Here is a 22,755-nt window from a genome sequence, read left to right on the forward strand (position 1 = left end):
CAATGTACCTCTTTTGCACAATTTATTTTTAGGTAAATTATAGTAATTTTTATGTCTTGTGCTGAACTGCCATAAAGCAACAAATTTCAGAACATACGTCAGTGATAATAAACATTCTGATTCTGAATTCTGCTCTCCTTTATACTTCTGATCGCTGCATCAGAGAGATGATGTCTATACTGTCTTAATATAATCTACCAGATCCATTGGAAAGATGGCTGAATCGATATTAGCATCCTCTCTCAGACAAATGTTCCCAGCACTGAGAACCTAGTAATGCAGGCAACACTAGATGCCCTGCATTCTGAGCTTTGCCCTGGGAAGCAGATACCAGATGAACAGAGGAAGGCACTCAAGGATGTTCTCAAGGTCTCCCTGGGAAAATTTGAAATATCCCAGCTGACTCCGGGGAATCCCTGATTCCACATCTGCTCAAAATAGGAAAGGAGTGTTTGGATTGGAATAAGAACTTCTGAGTTCGTACATCAGGAACAGGCAAAAGCTCTGCACAAATAGTTGAAAGATTGCACCATGTCATAAACTACCACCCATCTTCCTATCAGTTGCCACCCAGCTTATATTATACAGACTCTAGGCCCCATTTTGGTTTCATCAGTCAGCTTTCAGCACACAAAAACAAGTCATCTTGACAATGTGAGTGTGTTTACAGGAGCCTCTTCCTTGTTGTCTGATTCTTGTTCGATAAATGTATTAAACTGAAGATAAGTGTCTGAAGGCTCTGAGTTTGTACGTGCTTAATAAATGTTTAAGTCTGCTTTCAGATTTGCTTGTGTCAGCAACAGCTGTTGCAACATAACCTTCATTATTAACCAGTTCTTGCATTATTGCCACAAAACACAATTCAGACAAAATCACCTGACTTAATATAACTGAAAACAGATTTAACTTGGCTAGGTATAGTAGTTTATAGTAGTTGTTATTCTGTTCATCATTTTACCATATCCCTAATATTGGTTTTGCCAAATCTGATATTCTGTTTGTGGGCATATTGCAAAATTGTTATATGCTATGGTAGTTCAAATTTAACTCTATAATGTTTGCATTATGTTAGTTCACATTGAAAAATTCCTTATTTTAGTTGCTAAATATATCTAGAGAAGGGGAAATTTACAAGGTCACAGAGGGAGGGAGTTTTCATAAGGTGAACAATAAGTTATGATCCCATAAAATATCAGGATTCTTTGGTTCAGTACAAGTGCTTCTAAGCAAGAATGGTGCAAAAAGATTCAGAGCATGTTGTAGATAAATTGCTAATAAATTCCAAAGTAACTTAAAGGTTCTGCCAATAATACCTGAGATATGATGCCAAATTTTACTAATTCTATCTACCTGCACATGATCTATATCTCTCCATTCTTTGCATATTCCCTTGCCTCTCTAAATGCTGCTTTGGAAATTAAGTTTTTTTTTCTTTTGTAGGTGTTGACTTCAAAGTGAAAACAATTGCAGTTGATGGAAATAAAGCAAAACTTGCCATATGGGTGAGTAAAGGATTTGAATAACAGGTCTTTAAATTGCACTTAAACTCTGTGTTGGAAATAGACTAGCATCTTAAAGGTGAATTCAAGAGGAGTAGAGTAAGTAGACGAGTCTCTAAAATTACTCTGTAGACTTGTGCATAAAGGCAGTATCATGACTCTGAATTAAATATTAGTGCAAACAGTGCTACCCTACCTTAAGCAAAACAAAATAGCACCTTTTTTTTGTAATTAAATACCGTAGATACCGGATTATAAGCCGCTACTTTTTTCCCACGCTTTGAACAGCTTTGAACACTGCGGCCTTTACTACGGTGCGGCTAATGCATGTTTTTTTTTCATGCCGCCAAAAACATTTTGCCTCGTAACAGTAGACCAATAAAATTGATGAGTAGTTCACAGAGGTCCAATGAAATTGTACGATAAATCAAGCGCACTTTCACAATTAAATTATTGTAAATCAGTCATTTGTACTCACCCTCATCAACATGGAAAACACTCGAAGAAAAGCATTGTGCTGCCTTTATGGCAGTTATTTAGTTTATAATATTTTCGCTTAGTAATTCATTTGTTAGTATTTTCTAGTTAAAGTTAGAAGTGTTTTAAGTATATTTGTTTTCTGTACTACATCCCGGGATGCTATGACGTCACATCCGGTTTCGCCGCGTCTTGTGGGGAAATACTGGTTTGCGATAAACGGAAAGGTGGGGGCGAGCGCATTAGACCCGCGCGATGATGCAGCTTTTAAGTTAAAGGCGATCAATAACTTTTCCTGGTAGGCTGCAGTATATATTTTTTTACCAGTCGTTAGGAGATATTGGAATGTTGTTCGTGCACTGTTCAGTAAAAAAGTATACGCAATGTAATTTGTGTGTTACCGATACGTATGTATATTTAAAAGTAGCCGTGTTACAGGCACGGTTCGAAAAAAAGCATTTGCAATATGTATTTGTTTATGTTACCATACGGATTTAATTAAAAATTAAAAAATCCTCACCTGTAATATCTTTCTGTGTAAATATCTCATATTACAACGTGGGACACCTGCGGCTTAAAATCCGGTGCGGCTTGTACAAGTACAAAATTGATTTTCTTTCTAAAATTAGAGCCTGCGGCTTTTAATCAGGTGCGCTCTGTAGTACGGAATCTACGGTAGTATGTTACTAAGTTTACAAAAAAATTCCTTGATCTCTTTATTGATTCTACTTTGTACATTCATGGTTGTTGGAAAAAGCCATGAGGTAGTTTCCCTAAATTGTTGCTTTATTAATCAAAACATTAGCCATGAATGGTAGCAAAGAGTCACCGTAAAGGAGGAATAGAAGGAAGAGATTTAGGAATTAAATTCTTGAGCTTCAGATATAGTGGCTTAAGTCTGGCAGCAGATACATGAAGAATCTCAGAGCAAAATTCTTGGAGGTCATGACTATTAAAGAGAAAAGAGAGCTTGGTACTGTTTGAATAAGCAAATGCATACACATATTTTAACCCTTAAGCATTGAGAACACCTGTTTAATAGGGGTCTGTCTCATAAAAGTCAAGCTTGAGGTACATACCGTAGATTCCGGACTACAGAGCGCACCTGATTTTTAGCCGCTGGCACTAATTTTAGAAATAAAATCATTTTTTTAAATGTAAAGGCCGCACCGGATTTTCGGCCGCAGGTGTCCCACGTTGTAATATGAGATATTTACACAGAAAGATATTACACGTGAGGATTTTTTTAACTTTTAATTAAATCCATATGGTAACAAAAACAAATACATATTGCAAATGCTTTTTTTCGAACCGTGCCCGTACGCGGCTACTTTTAAATATACGTTGCGTATACTTCTTTACTGAACAACATTCCAATATCTCCTAACGACTGGTAAAAAATATATATACTGCAGCCTACCAGGAAAAGTTATTGATACCTTTAACTTAAAAGCAGAGTTCGCTCGGATCCAAAGCCGCTCGCGTAATGCCGCTCCCCCCCTCCTTTCCGTTTCATCGCAAACGGCATTTAAAAGCAGATTTCGCTCGGATCCAAAGCCGCTCCGCCGCTCGACCCCCTCCTTTCCGTTTCATCGCAAACGGCATTTTCCCACAAGACGCCGCGAAACCGGGTGTGTCGTCATAGCATCCCGCGATGTAGTACAGAAAACAAATATAGTTTAAACTAAGAGGGTAGGTAGCACAATGCTTCGAGTGTTTTCCATGTTGATGAGGGTGAGTACAAATGACTGATTTACAATAATTTAATTGTGAAAGTGCGCTTGATTTATCGTACAATTTCATTGGACCTCTGTGAACTACTCATCAATTTTATTGGTCTACTGTTACGAGGCAAAATGTTTACGAGGCGGCATGAAAAAAACCTTGCATTAGCCGCATCGGATTATTGGCCGCAAAGTTCAAAGCTGTTCAAAATGTGGGAAAAAAGTAGCGGCTTAAAATCCGGAATCTACGGTAGGTTAGGAATTGTTACTTTAAAATTAGATTGGAAGCCTTTTTAAAATCTTTGAGTTACTCCTGAAATAGCTTTTGCCGGAAATATCTTGACTTGTATTGTTGCCCTGACATTGGATTCTGATGGTCTATGCGTCCAACATGTGCACTTGAAGGCAAATTATTTGTCTTGCACTTGGCTTCTACCTTGAATGGCTGTTCTAAATTTATATTCACAAACACAAAATCTGCAGGTGCTAGAAATCCAAAGCAACCCACACACAATGCTGGAGGAACTCACCAGGCTAGGCAGCATCTGTGACAAAGAATAAAAAGTCGACATTTCAGGCCAAGAATCATCATCAGGACTCTTCAGCCTGAAACATTGACTGTTTATTCCTTTCTGTAGATGCTGCCTGGCCTGCGGAGTTCCTCCAGCATTTTGTGTGTGCTGCTCTAAATTTATATTGATGGTTTTGGAGCAACCATCAAATATCTTGCAGTTTAATTGCTGCACTGCAACCCCTTCCCCTCCCCTCGCCCTTCATTTCAGTTCACTTTACATAGAGCTTGTAATTGAATGGATCAAAACTTGATTTTTTTATATACAGTCAGATATTTTGCTAGTGTTTTCAGTAATATTTATAGTATAGAATTATGCAGCTTCATCAATGTGTTGGCATTTGTGCCTCTGGCCACTTCATTTGTCTATCCTTCTGTTCTTTTTTAATGTTTAAGAGTGTTTATGGTTTAGCAGAACTACCCTTAAATGCCTGATCTGTTTTATAGTAGTAGTTGCTCTGTGTAGTCCACTGAGCAAAAGCTGCTGAGACCGTAAGATATCGGAGCAGCATTTGGCCATTGAGTCTGCTCTGCCATTTCATCATGGCTGATCCAATATTCCTCTCAGCCCCAATCTCCTGACTATGACTTATTGGTGACTGTCTGTATGGGTGCGTTCTTGCCTCTGCTTACTTCATTGTCCATTATCTTTTCAAACTCTTCTGTAATCAGACACCTCCAGCTGCTCATGCTCTAACTTTTATTTTAGAGTCAAAATATACCTTGGTCTTAATGGAGCTTACTCCTATCAGGAAAGGACCCACGTTCAACTAAATCCTTTTCTGTGAAGCTTCTACTGTGCTTCTGCATCATCTTTGTAATATATGTAGATGAAAATGTTCATGATTGTAAGTGGAGTTCCTTTTGAGTTTAATGCAGCTTCATTATTTTTCATTACTTTCCCTCTGGATGAAGAATTTGCTTCTGTTGAGACAATTTTAATTGGCACTGCTCCTTTTGGTGAGTGGTACATCTGTCCTTAAGTCTCAACTTTCATACTTTCATTTAGTTTTCTGGGGATAATTAGACCATTGATGTATTTGCAAGGCTATCCTCTCTCTTTCTATTTGTAAGTTATATTGAACCTTTTGCTGAACCCTTAGTGATGATCCCAGGCAGCAGAGGTGCACTGGTCAAAGTCTCCTTGTATAAATAGCATCAAGAACTTGGTGGAGAACATAGCCAAGGTAAAACAAACTGGACGTGTAGGAGTACATTTCCCTCTTGATTATAGAAAAGAATCTGGTCCAAAGTGCTCCCATATACTGCACGGCTGCAGTGTTTTCTGAAATTCCTCATGCTTAGTAGCTTAATCTGTCACTTTAATTATTGCACAGATACAAGTCAGTCCTGAGCCAAAAGCAGATAATGTTAAAACTAAGTTTACAGTGAAATTATAAGCAAAAGTTAACTTGGTACTGATTAGCCAAACCTTGGTTACTGTCATTTTAGCTTAAATATAAAACATAACTAAATTAAAATAACATTCAAATTCTATTGGTTAACGGTCACTATTTTTTAAAATGATGTACAATATTACCTAGCAGTTATAGTGGATCAGTCTGGGGAGTCTCCAGCGCTCACACAATTAGTGTCCTCATTTCCCTTTAACAGTTTTAATCCGTTGTTGTTGTAGTTGCCTCGGGCAATATTGTATAACACTCACAATTTTACTTGGCTCTTGTCATCATACACAAATAATAGATACATTTCCTTTAACCTAAAAGAGATGAAGATAAGATTAGCTTTACTTGTCACATGTACATCGAAACATACGCTGATATGGGTCATTTTGCATAATCAACCAACACAATCCGAAAATTCTGCAAGTGTCGCCGTGCTTTTGGCACCAACATTGCGTGCCCGCAACTCACTAACCCTGATTGTACATCTTTGAAATGGGGGAAGAAACTGGAGCATCTATAGGAAGCACACATGATCACGGGGGAGAATGTACAACAACTTGCTGACAGCAGTGGGAATCGAACCTCAATCAGTAAACACTGGCACTGTAAAGCAATTGCACCAGCTGCTACACTAACTCGGTTGTGACTTATTTACAATAACATTTATTAAGACTGACATCTCTGCCTTTAGGGTTAATCTGAAATACTTTTGAAATACATTACACATGCAGTCTACATATTAATCTTTGTCTGCTTTTTGTACAGTACTCTGTGTCTTATGCCAATCTACAGTGTGAAGAAAACACTTCCTTGAAACTTTACTAGATTAGTTCAGAGTACATTTGAATCAACATAGCCCTCATTCCCTCTGCACCCCTCCATAACCCTGTCTCTCAGTAGTGTTAAAAGACCATAAGACATAACAAATTAGGCCATTTGGCCCATTGAGTCAAATCCGCAATTTGATGGCTGATTTATTATCCCTTTCAACACCATTCTCCTGCTTTCTCTATATAACCTTTGACTAATCAAGAACCAATCAACCTCTGCTTTAAATATACTCAATGATTTACCCTCCACAGCTGTCCGTGGCATTAAATTCCACAGATTCACCTCCCTCTGTGTAAAGAAATTCCTCCTCATCTCTGTTTTAAATGGATGTCCCTCTGTTCTGAGGCTGTGCACTCTGGTCCTAGACTCACCCACTATAGGAAACATCCTCTTCACATCTGCTCTATTTAGGAAGCACAATGTACACTGCAGATGCTGTGGTCAAATCAACACGTACAAACAAGCTGGATGAACTCAGCAGGTCAGGCAGCATCTGTTGAAATGAGCAGTCAACGTTTCGGGCAGAGACCCTTCGTCAGGACTGAAGAAGGAGGGGGCAGGGGCCCTATAAAGAAGGTGGGGGAAGGGTGGAAGGTGCCAGGTGGAAAACCAATCGGAGGAAAGATCATGGGGTGGGGGAGTGGAAGCAGGAAGGGGGATAGGCAGGAGAGGTGAAGAAGGAATGTATGGGGAAAGCACTATGGGTAGTAGAAGAAGGCAGAATCATGAGAGAGGTGACAGGCAGCTGGAAGAGGAGGCAGAGTGGAAGTGGGATGGGGGAAGGGAGAGGGAGGGAATTACCGGAAGTTGGAGAATTCGGTGTTCAGACCAAGGGGCTGGAGACTACCCAGATGGTATATAAAGTGTTGCTCCTCCAACCTGAGTTTGGCCTCATCATGGCAGTAGAGGACGCCATGTATGGACATATCCGAATGGGAATGTGAAGCAGAGTTGAAGTGGGTGGCAACCGGGAGATCTTGTCTGTTGTGGCGGACGGAATGGAGATGCTCGACGAAGCGGTCCCCCAATCTGCGTCGGGTCTCACCGATGTAGAGGAGGCAGCACCGGATGCAATAGATGACACCAACAGACTCACAAGTGAAGTGTTGCCTCACCTGGAAGGACTGTTTGGGGCCCTGAATAGTAAGAGAGGAAGTGTAGGGACAGGTGTAGCACTTACGCCACCCACTTCAACTCTGCTTCACATTCCGATTCGGATATGTCCATACATGGCCTCCTCTACTGCCATGATGAGGCCAAACTCAGGTTGGAGGGGCAACACCTCCTACACCGTCTGGGTAGTCTCCAGCCCCTTGGTATGAACATCGAATTCTCCAACTTCCGGTAATTCCCTCCCTCTCCCTTCCCCCATCCCACTTCCACTCTGCCTCCTCTTCCAGCTGCCTGTCACCTCTCTCATGATTCTGCCTTCTTCTACTACCCATAGTGCTTTCCCCTTACATTCCTTATTCACCTCTCCGGCCTATCCCTCCTTGCTTCCCCTCCCCCACCCCTTGATCTTTCCTCTGATTGGTTTTTCACCTTCCACCCTCCCCCCCACCTTCTTTATAGGGCCCCTGCCCCCTCCTCCTTCAGTCCTGATGAAAGGTCTCGGCCCGAAACATTGACTGCTCATTTCAACGGATGCTGCCTGACTTGCTGAGTTCATCCATCTTGTTTTTTACGTGTTCTATTTAGGCCTTTGAATATTCAATAAGGTTTCAATGGGATCCTCCCTCATTCTTCTGAACTCCAGCGAGTACAGGCCCAGAACCATCAAGCGCTCCTCGTGCATTAACCTTTTCATTCCCACAATCATTTCTGAGAATTTCCTCTGGACCCTCTCCAATGTCAGCATATCTTTTCTTAGATAAGGGGCACAAAACTGCTCATAATACTCCAGCTACAGTCTGACCAATGCCTTGGAAAGCCTCAACATTACATCCTTGCTTTTATATTATATTCCTCTGGAACTGAACACCGACATTGCATTTCCCTTCCTTACCACCAACTCAACCAGCAAGTTAACCTTTAGGGGACCTGCATGAGGACTCCAAAATTCCTTTGATCTCTGATTTATGAATTTATTCTCCATTTAGAAAATAATCTATGCCTTTATTTCTTCTGCCAAGTGCATGACCATAATTCGCAACAGTGTATTCCATCTGCCACTTCTTTGCCTGTTCTCCTAATCTAAGTCTATCTGTAACCTCTTTACTTCCTCAATACTGTCTGCCCCTCCACCTATCTTCAAATCATCTGCAAACTTACTCACAAGCCATCAATTCCATTATCCATATCATGAACACATAATGTGAAAAGAAGCAGTCCCAGTACCGACCCATGCAGAACACCACTAGTCATCAGCAGACAACCAAAAAATGCCCCCTTTTTTCCACTCTTTGCCTTCTGCCAGTAAACCAATCTTCTATCCATGTCCTGACGAAGGGTCTCAGCCTGAAACGTCGACAGTGCTTCTCCTTATAGATGCTGCCTGGCCTGCTGTGTTCCACCAGCATTTTGTGTGTATTGTTTGAATTTCCAGCATCTGCAGATTTCCTCGTGTTTGTTCTATCCATGCTAGTATCTTTCATGTAATACCATGGGCTCTTGTTTTATTAAGTTGATTTATGTGTCACCTTATCAAATACCTTCTGAAAATCCAAAACCCAACATCCTCTAACTTTCCTTTGTCTATCCTGTCTATTATTTCTTTTAAAAATTCCAACAGATTTGTTGGGCAAGATTTCCCCTTATGGAAGCTACACTTACTTTGGTCTATTATCATCCGTCTCCAATTACCCCAAAAACTCATCCTTATGATGGACTCCAATGTATTCCCAACCACTGAGGTGAAACGGTGAGACTAACTGGCATATAATTTCCTTTTTTCTGCCTCTCCCCCTTCTTAAAGAGTGGAGTGATATCCACTGCTCCAGAGCCATTCCAGAATCTAATCTTGACAGATAATTTCTAATGCCACCCCAATCTTGTCAGCTACATCTTTCAAAAACCTGGGATGTAGTCCATCAGATTCAGGTGACTTATTAACCTTCAGACCTTTAGGCTTCCCGAGGACCTTCTCCTTAGAAAATAGCAACCACACCCACTCTATCCCTTGACACTCACAAATTTCTGACATACTGTTAGTATCTTCCATAGTGAGGAGTGACACTATTAAGTTCATCTGCCATTTCTTTGTACCCCATTACTACCTAGCATCGTCATTTTTCAGTGGTCTAGTAACTATTCTCGCCTCTCTTTTATTCTTTATATTTCTGGAAAAATGTTTGCTCTTTTTAATATTATTGGTTAGCTAATCATCATATTTCATCTTTTTACTCCTTATTGCTTTTTTAGTTGCTTTCTGTTGGTATTTAAGTTTCCCAATCCTGTAACTTCCCACTAATTTTTGCTTTTTATATGCCCTTTTTCCTTTTTTGCCATCGTTGGCTTCTCTTGTTAGCCACATCCTTCCTTTACAAAAACACATTCTTTGTGATGTATTTAGTCTGTATCTTATGAATTACCTGCAGAAATTTCAGCGATTGCTGTTCTGCCGTCTTTCATGTTAGTGCACGCTTGCAATCAATTATGGTGAGCTCCTCTTTCATGGCTCTGTAATCCCCTTTACTGATACATCTGATTTTATCTTCTCCCTTTTAAACTGCAGAGTGAATCCTATCATGATCACGGCCTCCTAATTAATGTTACTGGGAGCCATTGACTGTGGTAGGGTGCTAGCTGAGGCCAGCTGATTACCAAGTAATCAGGAGGCACCTGTTGACGTGGGCTTTGTTACAACTGTTCCTGTCTGCTGAATCACTGCCTGATACGGAGGTTCAATCACAGTGTTGAAAGAGGCTGCAGAGGGTTTAGACTCTGTCAGCTCCATCACGGGCACCATGGTGGACATTTTCAAAAGGCACGGCCTCAAGAAGGTGGCATCCATCATCGTGTGCTCTAACCATCTGGGACATGCCCTATTGTTATTACTGCCATCAGGGAGGATGTACAGAAGCCTGAAGACCCACAATCAACATTTTCAGAACAGTTTTTCCCTCTACCATCAGATTTCTGAATGGTCCATAAACATTACCTCCCTATTCCTCCTCTTTTGACCTATTTTGTATTGTAACTGATAGTAAATTATTGTTTTGCACTGTAGTGTTAGATTGAAACTGATGAAAAGTTGAGAACAATTTTGCTGCAGACTCCAGTGGTTTAAGCTCATTTCAGTGCCTCAAACCAGAGGCTCATCCTCACCGTTCTAAAGGCAATTGGGAACGGACGTTAAATACTTGCTTTGCAGATTGTGAATAAATAGTGAAAAAATAACAACAGCCAAGTTGTGTAATTTAAGACTTGCTGAACTCAGTACCTACAATAGTTGTTTAACCGTTCTTGATAAACTAATGTGGTTAAAAGTTTCCATCAAGTTTAATTTCTGTGCATTTCACAAAACAGGTCTGCACTAATTTAGTAGAATTATGTTTTATTTATTGCTTTTACTTGCTCCTTTTAACCCTCAGTGTTCCAATTTTTGCTTTTTCTTTAGTGTCTTTTTTTGCTTTAATTTGCAATGTTCTTTTCCTATTCTTACCTTCAGCAATAAAACAAGTCACTAAGAATGAGCTTTATTTTTTACTGGTATTTAGCACCTTTTTTGGAGGTGTTTCATGGATTTAGGAGGTAATTCTTTTGCTAGTCCAACTAAGATCAAGTATTGTTAGTGCTGCTATTTTGGATCACCACATGTAAGTAACTGAGCCAGTTCAGGAGCAAATATTTATCATAGACCCTGGGGAATAGATCTGGACTAGGGGCTTTCCCTGTCTGCATTATGTCTATTGGAGGTTGTCCAGTGAGAGAATACTATTCAACATGTATCTTTTGGTGACTTCCAATTTAATTAAAAGTAATAATTTATGGCTATAGTAGCACATGATACAGATTAGGCTAAAATACAATTGAATTACTAAAATTCCATAGAGATTGCCTTGGATTCTGTAGTAGCCTGATTATCCTAACAGTGTATCAGTGAAGTAGTCCCACTAGATCTTTTTTCCACAGTTAATGTGCCAAAAAGTGTTTTGCTTAGACTGTTTGCTCATAATTAGTATTTGTGAACTAAATGACAGACCTGTATGATCAGCCGATCATCCTCTATTCAAGCCTGTAATTAAGTAATATGAACTCTTGATGACTCCAGCTGGTTTAGTCCTCCAGATTTTTGTTTTGTGAGGCCAAGACATTTAATTTCTTTCTGTAGATGTAATATTGCCTCCAATAACTGCCTTGGCCACTATTCATAGGAGAATTGGCAAAATTCCCTCCTAATGGTTGTTTTCCAAGAACATGGCAATTTGATTTGTAATGTGAAACAAGAATGCTGTTATCCAAAGGGGAGCTGTTGAAGTATGACTTAAGCTGTCTGGCAGAACATCCCTGAATAGGGTAAAGGGCATTGTGATCTGATCACACAATTGATCCAATTGTACATTAAACATCTTGAGGACAGTGAGCAAGCTATGGCAAAGGTATGATTGATTCAGATGCATGAATAGTGTGTGACTTGTATTATTTCATTGTACTTGTATATAGACGGAAAGTACCTAGCTGTATTAAATGCCATTTTGCTGGTTTGTAAATGAGCAAGTGGGGTATTGAGAATGCAATTAGTATTTCTTGCAGGCATGTCGGCCAAAGCCAAGAAAATTACTTTTGACTATAAATGCTGTCAATGTGATTGGCTTTCTGCGCAGATAATTTAGAATCTCATCAGCTGATACTCTTCCCAGAGGAGGAAAGATTATCCACTCTTCAGAGTTTCTAGCATACATCAATGAGATAGATCTGTTGTGTGAAGGTTACATATCTTTTTCTAAAAGGTCATGACTTATTTTTGCACCTGGCAATGGCAATACTCTTTATATTTGGGAAAGTTTGATTTGCTGCTTAAGGGCAATTAAACAGCACTGATCTAAATGCACGAGACAAGCATAGTTCCATAGCGACGTATTAATAGTACAGGTGATATTTTTATAATGACATCCAGTTGTGCATGAGAATTTGCAGTCTATTTCTTGAAATTAAGTTGTATGCTTGAAGGCTTTTATCTCTTCAAACATGTTGGTATGACTCAGAAAATTACAACTACCAATTATAAAAACTATAATGCCATTCAGCTCTGTGAGTCTGTGTAGTCATTGAATTAGATTATGGATGATCTATCCTTAATTCAATTTATTCACTTCAGCCTCATATCCCTTCTTTCTCTGAACCAACACGAAGTGAGTAAATAAAAATAATCCACATAAAATTAAATCTGTAAAATAAAATCCATAAATTCATTGCTGTAAATCAAATTCAAAGTATTGAGATCTGAGAAATTCTAGAAAATAATTATTTATAACTAAATTTGATCCTACCACCAAACATATCTTTACCTTCACTCCTGTGCCGCCTCCCCCACCCATCCACAGGATCGCTCCCTCTGAAATTCCTCTGTCCATTCACTCCTCCCCATTAATTTCTCCCAGCATTTATCCCTGAAGGTGGCCCAAGTGCTACACCTGCCCATTCACCTCCTCTCTCACCTACAGTCAGGCCCCCAGACAGTATTTCAAGGTGAGGCAACATTTCACGTCCAAATCTCCTGGGGTCATCTATTGTGTCCACTGCTCCTGATGCGCCTCCTCTACATTGATGAGACCCATACTAGATTGGGACACTACTCCGTTGACCATCTCCACACCATCTGCCAAAAGCAGAAATTCCTGGTAGCCAAACATTTTAATTCCTATTCCCATTCTGACATGTTGGTCCATGGCCTCTTGTGCCAAGGTGAGTTCACTCTCAGTGGAGGAGCAGCTGCTTATATTTCATCTGGGTAGCCTCTAACCTGATAGCATGAATATCAATTTCTCCTTCCGGTATATAAAAATAGTTCCTTCCTCTTCCTCTCCTCTTCCATGCCCCACTCTGGCCTCTTACCTCTTCTTGTCTGCCTATCACCTCCCCCTGAGTCCCCTCCTCCTTCCCTTTCTCCTATGGTCCACTCTCCTCTCCTATCAGATTCCTTCCTCTCCAACCCTTTACCTTCCCTACCCACCAGGCCTCGCCTATCACCTTCTAGTCATCTGCCCCCATCTTTTTATTCTGGCATCTTCCCCCTTCCTTTCCAGTCCTGAAGAAAGGTCTCTGCCTGAAACATTAACTGTTTCTTTATTTCCATGGATGCTCCCTGACCTACTGAATTCCTCCAGCATTTTGTGTGTGTTACTTTAGGTTTCCAGCATCTGCAGACTTTCTTGTGTTTATAACTTAACATTGTTTGATTAAGAAACTTGCATGCATTTAAATGGATCACTAATATATTGGCAATCTTAGTATAATTCACCAAGTACAATTAGAAGCATAAGTTAACTGCATTCATTTTATGACTTTGTCCAGTTTGAAATATCTTTCTTACTTTCAGGATTATGATTAAATATCAGCAAATGTGGACAATTTAAAGTTGCTTTTAATCACTTATGGAAGCATCAACATCAGCAATAGCTTAAGCAAATTGCCACATTTCAAACACAAAGCTAGTTTTGCTAAGTGACTGCAAGAAATTCTGGTGGATGGATCTGTTCAGATCTTGATGACCTTTTGACTCATTCATTGTTGCATAGTCTTGGAAGGTTACAATAATAATATGACACATCACTATAATAAAGGGAGCACAAACGTCCAGCTTGTGATAATCATCATTTGTATCACTTTTACAGTGAATTATAGGTCTTTGTTTTCAACATTTGCTAAAAATGGTTATCCCCTGCTTTGTATTTTTGTCTTTACTGTGACATAAGATTTTGCAGATGCTGGAAATCTAGAGCAACAAACACAAAATGCTGGAGGAACTCAGACTACCTCAATCCAAAGTGTCAACTCCAGGCATGCTACCTAACATGCTGAGGCTCCATTTTGTGTGTTTACCTTTGCTTTGCTAATTTCCCCCACTCCAAATAAATATTTTTGTTTGTATATAAATCACAGAAAATCATTCAAATGTTTGTTGAATTAAGCTATGGCTGACTCTGCATGAGAAAGCATGATAGGTTTTCCTTTCTGCCAATTTTCCCTTTTCGCTATTTGGGGAAAATTGTTCCATTGTCACTAATACAGTACTTCACCTTTTACGTTGGGATCAATTTACTCTAGACATGAATTTTACATACTTAACTGTAAAGAGTTTAAATGCTTGATGTGGTATGTTGTGAAGCTTGAAATTACTTGTGTACGTAAACAAAATTCTAAACTTAATCTACTGGAACAACCATTTTCTATAATTCATGCCATTTTAGTCTTTTTGGCAAGAGATGTAACTTTTTCTTGTGTCGAGCTTTCCCTGATGTCTTTAATTGAGTTTGACAAATCCGTACAAAATCATTTGAGTAATTCCAACAAGCAGTTGCTGAGAGGTCACAATCAGCAATAATAATTCACATCTGTAAACACTGAATGTACGCCATAAATGTAAAAGATTGTTGCTCCATCAGCTGCAGTATGAATTTTTAGCGCAGCAGTAAGTATAAATCTTTTAGATCATATGGTTACAGTATATTTCAAGTCTAGTATTCTATATTACTTGTGCAAATCTCTTAATAACTGCTTGTGTATTTTGTATTCAGAAACTTGTTAGCTTATCTCATATATTTAGCCTCTTTAAAGATATCTGAAGATCTCCACCAGCTGCTGGCAAAGCTAGTGGTTTTATTTGTGGTTTTATAGTACTTCAAGTGAAGTGCATGTTATTTTTTAATTAAATTTCATGTCTAAAGTATAGAAAACACAAACTTTATTTTAAATTTTGTTTGTATTGCATGCAGGCTCCTCCTAAATTATAGAAAATCCTGACTCAAACATATATAACCATATAACAGTTACAGCACGGAAACAGGCCATCTCGGCCCTTCTAGTCCGTGCCGAACGCTGACTCTCACCTAATCCCACTGACCCACACTCAGCCCATAACCCTCCATTCCTTTGCTGTCCATACACCTATTCAATTTTACTTTAAATGACAACACCGAACCTGCCTCTACCACTTCTACCGGAAGCTCATTCCACGCAGCTACCACTCTCTGAGTAAAGAAATTCCCTCTCGTGTTACCCTTAAACTTTTGCCCCCTAACTCTCAACTCATGTCCTCTAGTTTGAATCTCCCCTACTCTCAATGGAAAAAGCCTATCCACATCAACTCTATCTATTCCCCTCATAATTTTAGATACCTCTATCAGGTGTCCCCCACCTCAACCTTCCATGCTCCAAAGAATAAAGACCTAACTTGCTCAACCTTTCCCTACAACTTAGGTGCTGAAACCCAGGTAACATTCTAGTAAATCTTCTCTGTACTCTCTCTATTTTGTTGACATCTTTCCTATAATTCAGTGATGAGAACTGTACACAATACTCCAAATTCGGCCTTACCAATGCCTTGTACAATTTTAACATTACATCCCAACTCCTATACTCAATGCTCTGATTTATAAAGGCCAACATACCAAAAGCTTTCTTCACCACCCTATCCACATGAGATTCCACCTTCGGGGAACTATACACCATTATTCCTAGATCACTCTGTTCTACTGCATTCTTCAATGCCCTACCATTTGCCCTACTGTCTGGGAAAAGGCTCCGAAGCATTCGGGCTCTCACGACCAGACTATATAACAGTTTCTTCCCCCAAGCTATCAGACTCCTCAATACCCGAAGCCTGGACTGACACCTTGCCCTACTGTCCTGTTTATTGTTTATTGTAATGCCTGCACTGTTTTTGTGCACTTTATGCAGTCCAGTGTAGGTCTGTAGTCTAGTGTAGCTTTCTCTTTTTTTATTACGTAGTTCAGTCTAGTTTTTTGTACTGTGTCATGTAACACCGTGATCCTGAAAAACGTTGTCTCATTTTTACTATGCACTGTACCAGCAGTTATGGTCGAAATGACAATAAAAGTTGACTTGACTTAATTTACCATGTATGTCCTATTTGTATTATTCCTACCAAAATGTAGCACCTCACACTTATCAGCATTAAACTCCATCTGCCATCGTTCAGCCCATTCTTCTAACTGGCCTAAATCTCTCTGCAAACTTAGAAAACCTACTTCATTATCCACAACGCCACCTACGCCAATGCACAACACCAAATTGTTGAATTTATTTTTAATGAACAGCTGGCAAATGCCGATAGTTCACCAGACACCTATCAATATTTCTCCTCATGAAAGGCAGCAAGTTTGGATCTCTCAGGAAAACACCAAAATTCTGAAGCTATTTGACAAGCAGTGGTGAACCCTGTTCTGATTGTGACTAAGCCACTGAAAACTCACGCTGGTAGATGTGGAAGGCCTTCATTCATCACCAGACAAACCTTCTTTACCTGACACTCGACAGTACCACAATGTTTGAAGGCTCAAAATCAAAGATCAAAGTACATTTATAATATATACAACCTTGAGATTGTCTCCTTACAGACACCCACAAAAGCAAGAGAACCAATTTAAAAAGGAGACCGTCGAACACCCAATGTGCAGAAAAAAGACAAATCGTACAAACAATAAAAATAAGCAAATAACATTCCTAATTGAATTTCATAAAAGTGAGTCCACAGCCACAAAGCCAGTCACAGTGGATTCAGGAGCCCGTTAGTTGCAGGCTGTAGTCTCAGTTTAGCACATACATTTCAAACACAAAGATATCAATAAGAAAAGTTACCTGTTTACACTTAATAAAGCTGAAGGTAAGGAAATAATTATAATCATTGAAGCTATGTTTAATCACTTATTGATTGTTTAATTCTACTGTTGTTAAGGCATGTGTATAGAGAGAATAGAGCAGCAGGCTAAGCACATTCCTCTGGGGTACCTGAGTGTTGATCGTCAGCGAGGAGGATGTGTTATCACCAATCCGCACAGATTGTGGTCTTCCGGTTAGGAAGTCGAGGATCCAATTGCAGAGGGAGATACAGGGGCCCAGGTTCTGCAACTTCTCAATCAGGATTGTGGGAACTATGGTATTAAATGCTAAGCTAGAGTCGATGAACAGCATCCTGATGTAGGTGTTTGTGTTGTCCAGTTGGTCTAAATTTAGCCATGTGGAGAGCCATTGAGATTGCGTCTCCCAATGACCTTTTGTGGCAATAGGCAAATTGCAATGGGTCCAAGTCCTTGCTGAGTCATGTCAAAGCTTTTCATCACTGTCAATGTGAGTGCTACCAGGTGATAGTCATTAAGGCAGCCCACATTATTCTTCTTGGGCACTGGTATAATTGTTGCCTTTTTGAAACAAGTGGGAACTTCTGCCCAAAGCAGTGAGAGGTTGAAAATGTCCTTGAATACTCCCGATAGTTGGTTGGCACAGGTTTTCAGAGCCTTACCAGTTACTCCATCATGACCTTCCGCCTTGCGAGGGTTCACTCTCTTTAAAGACAGTCTAACATTGGCCTTTGGGACAGAGGTCACAGGGTCATTAGGTGCAGCAGGGATCTTCACAGCTATAGTTGTGTTCTTCCTTTCAAAGCGTGCATAGAAGGCGTTGAGTTCATCTGGTAGTGAAGCATCCCTGCCATTCATGCTTCTTGTCACTCTTATCATTAATGTGGTTAGAAATGTTTTCTGTTTTTTTTCCACTTAATACCATTACAATAAAAATAGTATTTTTTGCTACTTCCATCAAAATATGGATTAAATTTTCCAGTCTCAGTAATGCAACTGAATAACAACAGCACCACAAAATCAAATACATAAAAAGAGCAGAAGAAGAGTTGTCTGATCTATCAGGAGCGATTCTGTTATCCACTCTTGTAAAATAATTGTAGCTTTGTGATTGAGCATTAAGTTAAATTCTGCTTTGATGAAAAGTTATTTTACAGATACTGGAGGTTATTGAAGCACAAGTATGAAACTGCGAGAATGTCTTTATGAAGTGACAACATTTATTTTGATTTTAAGGACATGGAGGCTGTTTAAATGGCGATTATGAGATTGAGTCCCAATTAAATTACTACTTTGCTTCATGGGATTTTTAAAATACATTCAGACACCATTTAACGCTGAGGATGCGTTCCTTGGAAGTGGAGTGCTATGTAAATCAATGCTATGCAGGGTCATTATAACATTATGTAAATGGAATGTGTGCTTGAAAAACTATCAAACCCGAGATATATGATATATTATTTTATATATATATAAATGGAGCAGCAGCAGTGGAGGGAAATGAGTGGTGGTTAGAGGAGGAACCAGGCTGTGGGACCAAGCAGTTATTGGTAGCAGGAAATCATGTTCAGACAACTTTATTGCTTCATTCCCAGTAAGGATAATTATCCATGCACTGGTCCATGATTTGTGTGATCGTGGTGATGCTTGTGCTGAGGAAATTTGTGGTCAGGTTTGTTGCAGGTGTTTCCTCTTCTCCATCCATGCCCTCAGATTCACCCAGGAGGTGTTGCTCTGCCAATTCTCAAAGCTCTTCATTATTTCGTTATTTAGGCTCTCACCCATGAGAATGCAATAACTCTTCAACATCACCATCTTTAACATCTGCTAATCCTGCTTCATTGACCAGTTCTATGATGTTTTGGATGACTGGTTCTGCCTGAAATCCTAGAATGTCGTTGCGTGCTTCTGGCCATTGCTTCTTCCACACTCCACTCACCAGCTTCCAATTGCCGTATCACTTGCAGTTTCACATCCATGTTAATGCTTTTCCTAGATGTCTTACATGAGCTACCTTCACTGGAAGTTGCAGGTCATTTTCCAGACATTATGGGTGGGGAAAAATAGGAATAAATCGGCAAGTGTGCAAGAATGTTTACACACTCAAGGGAGGCAGAATGTGAACTAATTCATGATTGGCTGTGAGTGGCTCAGAGCCTATGTAAAGCACTTTCATTGGCTAATAGAATGTTTACCGTAATAGCGTCTGCTCTTGAGAAGTTTTCATTACCACTTGGAATGAATTTTTGCCATTTCAAAAAATGTCATTAATGAATTGAATAGCTGCATCGTAACAAATCAGCTCTATGCAGGGTAGCATTACGTGGGGTTTGGGTATATCAAATAAAAGGGAATTCTGATGTCATCAAAACTGATCCACACTGAACATTCACTGATTGCTATCCATTATCAAATATATGATTCCTGAGCAGGCAAGATTTTTAAAGTGAACATGGTATTTAATTTATAGCGCTGAAATGCCTCCAAATTAAGATCAATTATAAGCCCAGATGCAAATCTACAGAACTATTGGTGGATCTGCATTGAGGTCATCAGGGTTTTCCTGCTGTGCAGAAAACTAAAAATAGGAGATCACCAAAAATGTAAGAACATTCTGATGTAATTTTTTGGCTCATTTAAGAAATTTAGATTATCTTGGAGCTAGGGCAATTCTGAATTAGATAAATCAACTCAATGATTTGTTTTAGATAAGAAACTTGCCCAGCCAAAGTACAGAATATAATGATATAATTGAAGCCATTATCTTGTGTCAAAGGTCATCATTGCTAAATATTTGATTATGAGAAATTTGACTGGCAAAATTAATTGTATGAATCATGCAGTTATGACATGCAAAAAGGCTATTTCAGATTATTTTAAGTGCCTATCCATTTGCCTTTTAAAATAACTTAATTCTACTGTCACTTTTACAGGGAGTGCTGTGTCATAACAATACTTCATACAACAAAAATTACTTTACATTTTTCTTCCCCCACCATATAACCATATATATACACCCCCCGCCTATGAACCTTTTGACAAGGTGTTCCCTACTTCTTTCTGTAAAATTGATACACCTGGATAGATCCAAGGCACATCAAAGGAAGTAGTTTTTTTGCAGCTCTGGATTTAGAATGTGATTTGTTTTATTATTTATCTTTGCACATATATTTATTTCCTTTGACTATTTTAAAATCTGGATAAAGTTGCTGAATTCCACTTTAATCTTAGGGACTGGTTGGAATTATGATCACATGTAATAGCTTAGCTGTAATGATTTCCTTGCCACTAAGTCTGTCTTAATATTTTAAAATCTTTTTTCATATTCTGGAACCACATATATTACTGTTAGGATTCCTTTATTCTCAGTATTGTAGGGAGTCTGTAGATGTCATTTCTATCCATCCCTAGGTTTAAAGGCTTTTTGTTCTTGCAAGTAAAATTGCACATCACTCCAGTTACTTCTAATAAACTTTTGGACCATTTTCCTTCTCAATGCCATCTTTACCATTGCAATTCATATAGTAAAAATAAGTTTGGAACTTCTATTAGGGCATATTTATAATGTCATTGGCTGTTTGGGTGAGGTTAAGTTATTGATTCTGTTTTTGGCTTGCTTTTGTCCACAATATCCATTGACTTACACTGTTACTCACTATTAGCCATAGGGGGGCGCTTGCAGCTCAAGTTTTGAGATTTATTGCTCCTGTCGCTGATCAGAAATCTTCATGCTGTTTGCTGTGACCAATGGAAACCATTAGGTTTCATGATAGTGGATTTTATAGTTAAGTGAGAAGGTCTTCACTTTGTGAAGCATGCATAATCAATTTATTTCAAGGCACACCTCCGTACTTAATCTAACCTTGCTTATCAGAACTTTCCACATTGTAATGGCATTGTGATTTTTTTTTTCCCTATCTAGCTTACACTCTGAATGCAGGGATGATTTGCTAAACAGTTTTTCAAGATTATTCTCAGATGCTTATAAATACTTTCTAAGTAAAATGCCTGTTATGCATGTAAACACTTAAAATCAGCATTCCTTACAAGAAAGTTCTTAAAATTTACTTGATGAATCTGATTAACAAGGACAAGTTCTCAACTATGGCAAGAAATGCTTTCAAGTAATGAGATCACAAGTTTAAAGAAATCAAAACATTTAAATGCAGCAGGCAAAAAAAAATCTGCAATGGACTAACTGGTAAAGTTGTCTATTTACAAGAACTAATTTTTCAAATAATGTGTAATTCGCCATTTTGAAGAACTCCAGATGGAGTTCATGTAGCCTTTAGTCACACTACCTAAGAAGAGATGTGTTTGACATTGAGGAAGCATAACAAGCATTTGCTAGCATTAATGAGTTAAGACTTAATGGACTATCACTATTCACTTGAATTTAGAAGAGTGATCTCATTGAAATATCCAAAATTCTTAAAGGCCAGATGCAGGGAAGATGTTTCCCACCGGAGGAGCCTAGGAATGGGGGCACAAAACGACATTGGCTGTTGAGGATTGTTAGTAGAAATTTCTTCACTTGGTGGGAGGACACAGTGGGTGAACCCCTGAGGCTACAAATGTTTAGATATTTAGTTCAAAATTCCAAAGATGTTTTAACATTTTAAGGGAATCAAGAGCTATGGGAGAAGTGCTATAAATTGGTGCAGAGCTGAAAGAATAGCCAGGATAATAATGAATGGTGGAACAGACTTGAAGAGTTGAATGGTTTACTCCTGTTTCGTATGTCGTCAAATTCAATTTAATATAAAGATAAAATCTTGTGTTCTCTGCATTAAAAGAAAATTTTAGGTAGCTAAGACCGATGAATGGCATTTTTTTCCAGAAATTCAGCTATAAACCGAAGTTCGTATAGTATTAAAAAATGGCAACAATATAAACCTTGAAAATGAATATATAGATAGCTAAGTAGTAAATACAATTATTATTCTCCATGTACACTCATTCAGAATTCTCAGAATAAATGTCATTGTTCATTACTTTCAGGATACTGCTGGACAGGAGCGGTTCAGGACTTTGACTCCTAGCTATTATCGTGGCGCACAAGGCGTTATCCTGGGTATGGATAAAATTATTTGTGCTACCTAAAATCCAATCCATGTTTTATGACTTAAAATTTTTTGTCTTCAATCTTAACTGGATCTGTAAGTTTGGAAAACTTGTTTATTTTTCATTTCAGTGTATGATGTGACAAGAAGAGAGACCTTTATAAGACTAGAAAATTGGTTGAATGAATTGGAGACATATTGCACAAGGAATGATATCGTGAAAATGTTAGTTGGAAACAAAATTGATAAAGTAAGTCATATAACAAAGTTGTATACTTCCAATTAATCTGTTGGTAAATCTGTAATTAAATTAACTCAATGATCGTAATTGAAGATTAAAATTTTTGAACAATCCGACAGAGAAGGCTTTGATCATGTTATCTCAAATGATGAGATTTAATTACCTTGCCATCTGTGGACTTAC

At 38.8% G+C, this 22,755-nt stretch overlaps 1 protein-coding gene across 1 annotated transcript in view; it reads left to right on the top strand.

Moving 5' to 3' along the window:
* rab18a (RAB18A, member RAS oncogene family) overlaps nt 1–22,755 on the top strand; it is a 49,706-nt gene that overhangs the window by 13,939 nt on the left and 13,012 nt on the right. Inside the window, exons 3-5 of the mRNA XM_073054724.1 lie at nt 1,441–1,502; nt 22,270–22,342; nt 22,463–22,581. Of these exons, the coding sequence (XP_072910825.1) occupies nt 1,441–1,502; nt 22,270–22,342; nt 22,463–22,581 (254 nt within the window). The remainder of the gene's footprint in view (nt 1–1,440; nt 1,503–22,269; nt 22,343–22,462; nt 22,582–22,755) is intronic.

The sequence above is a fragment of the Hemitrygon akajei genome, chromosome 8 (genome assembly GCF_048418815.1).
Source record: "Hemitrygon akajei chromosome 8, sHemAka1.3, whole genome shotgun sequence".
In the NCBI taxonomy this organism is placed as follows: Eukaryota; Metazoa; Chordata; class Chondrichthyes; order Myliobatiformes; family Dasyatidae; genus Hemitrygon; species Hemitrygon akajei.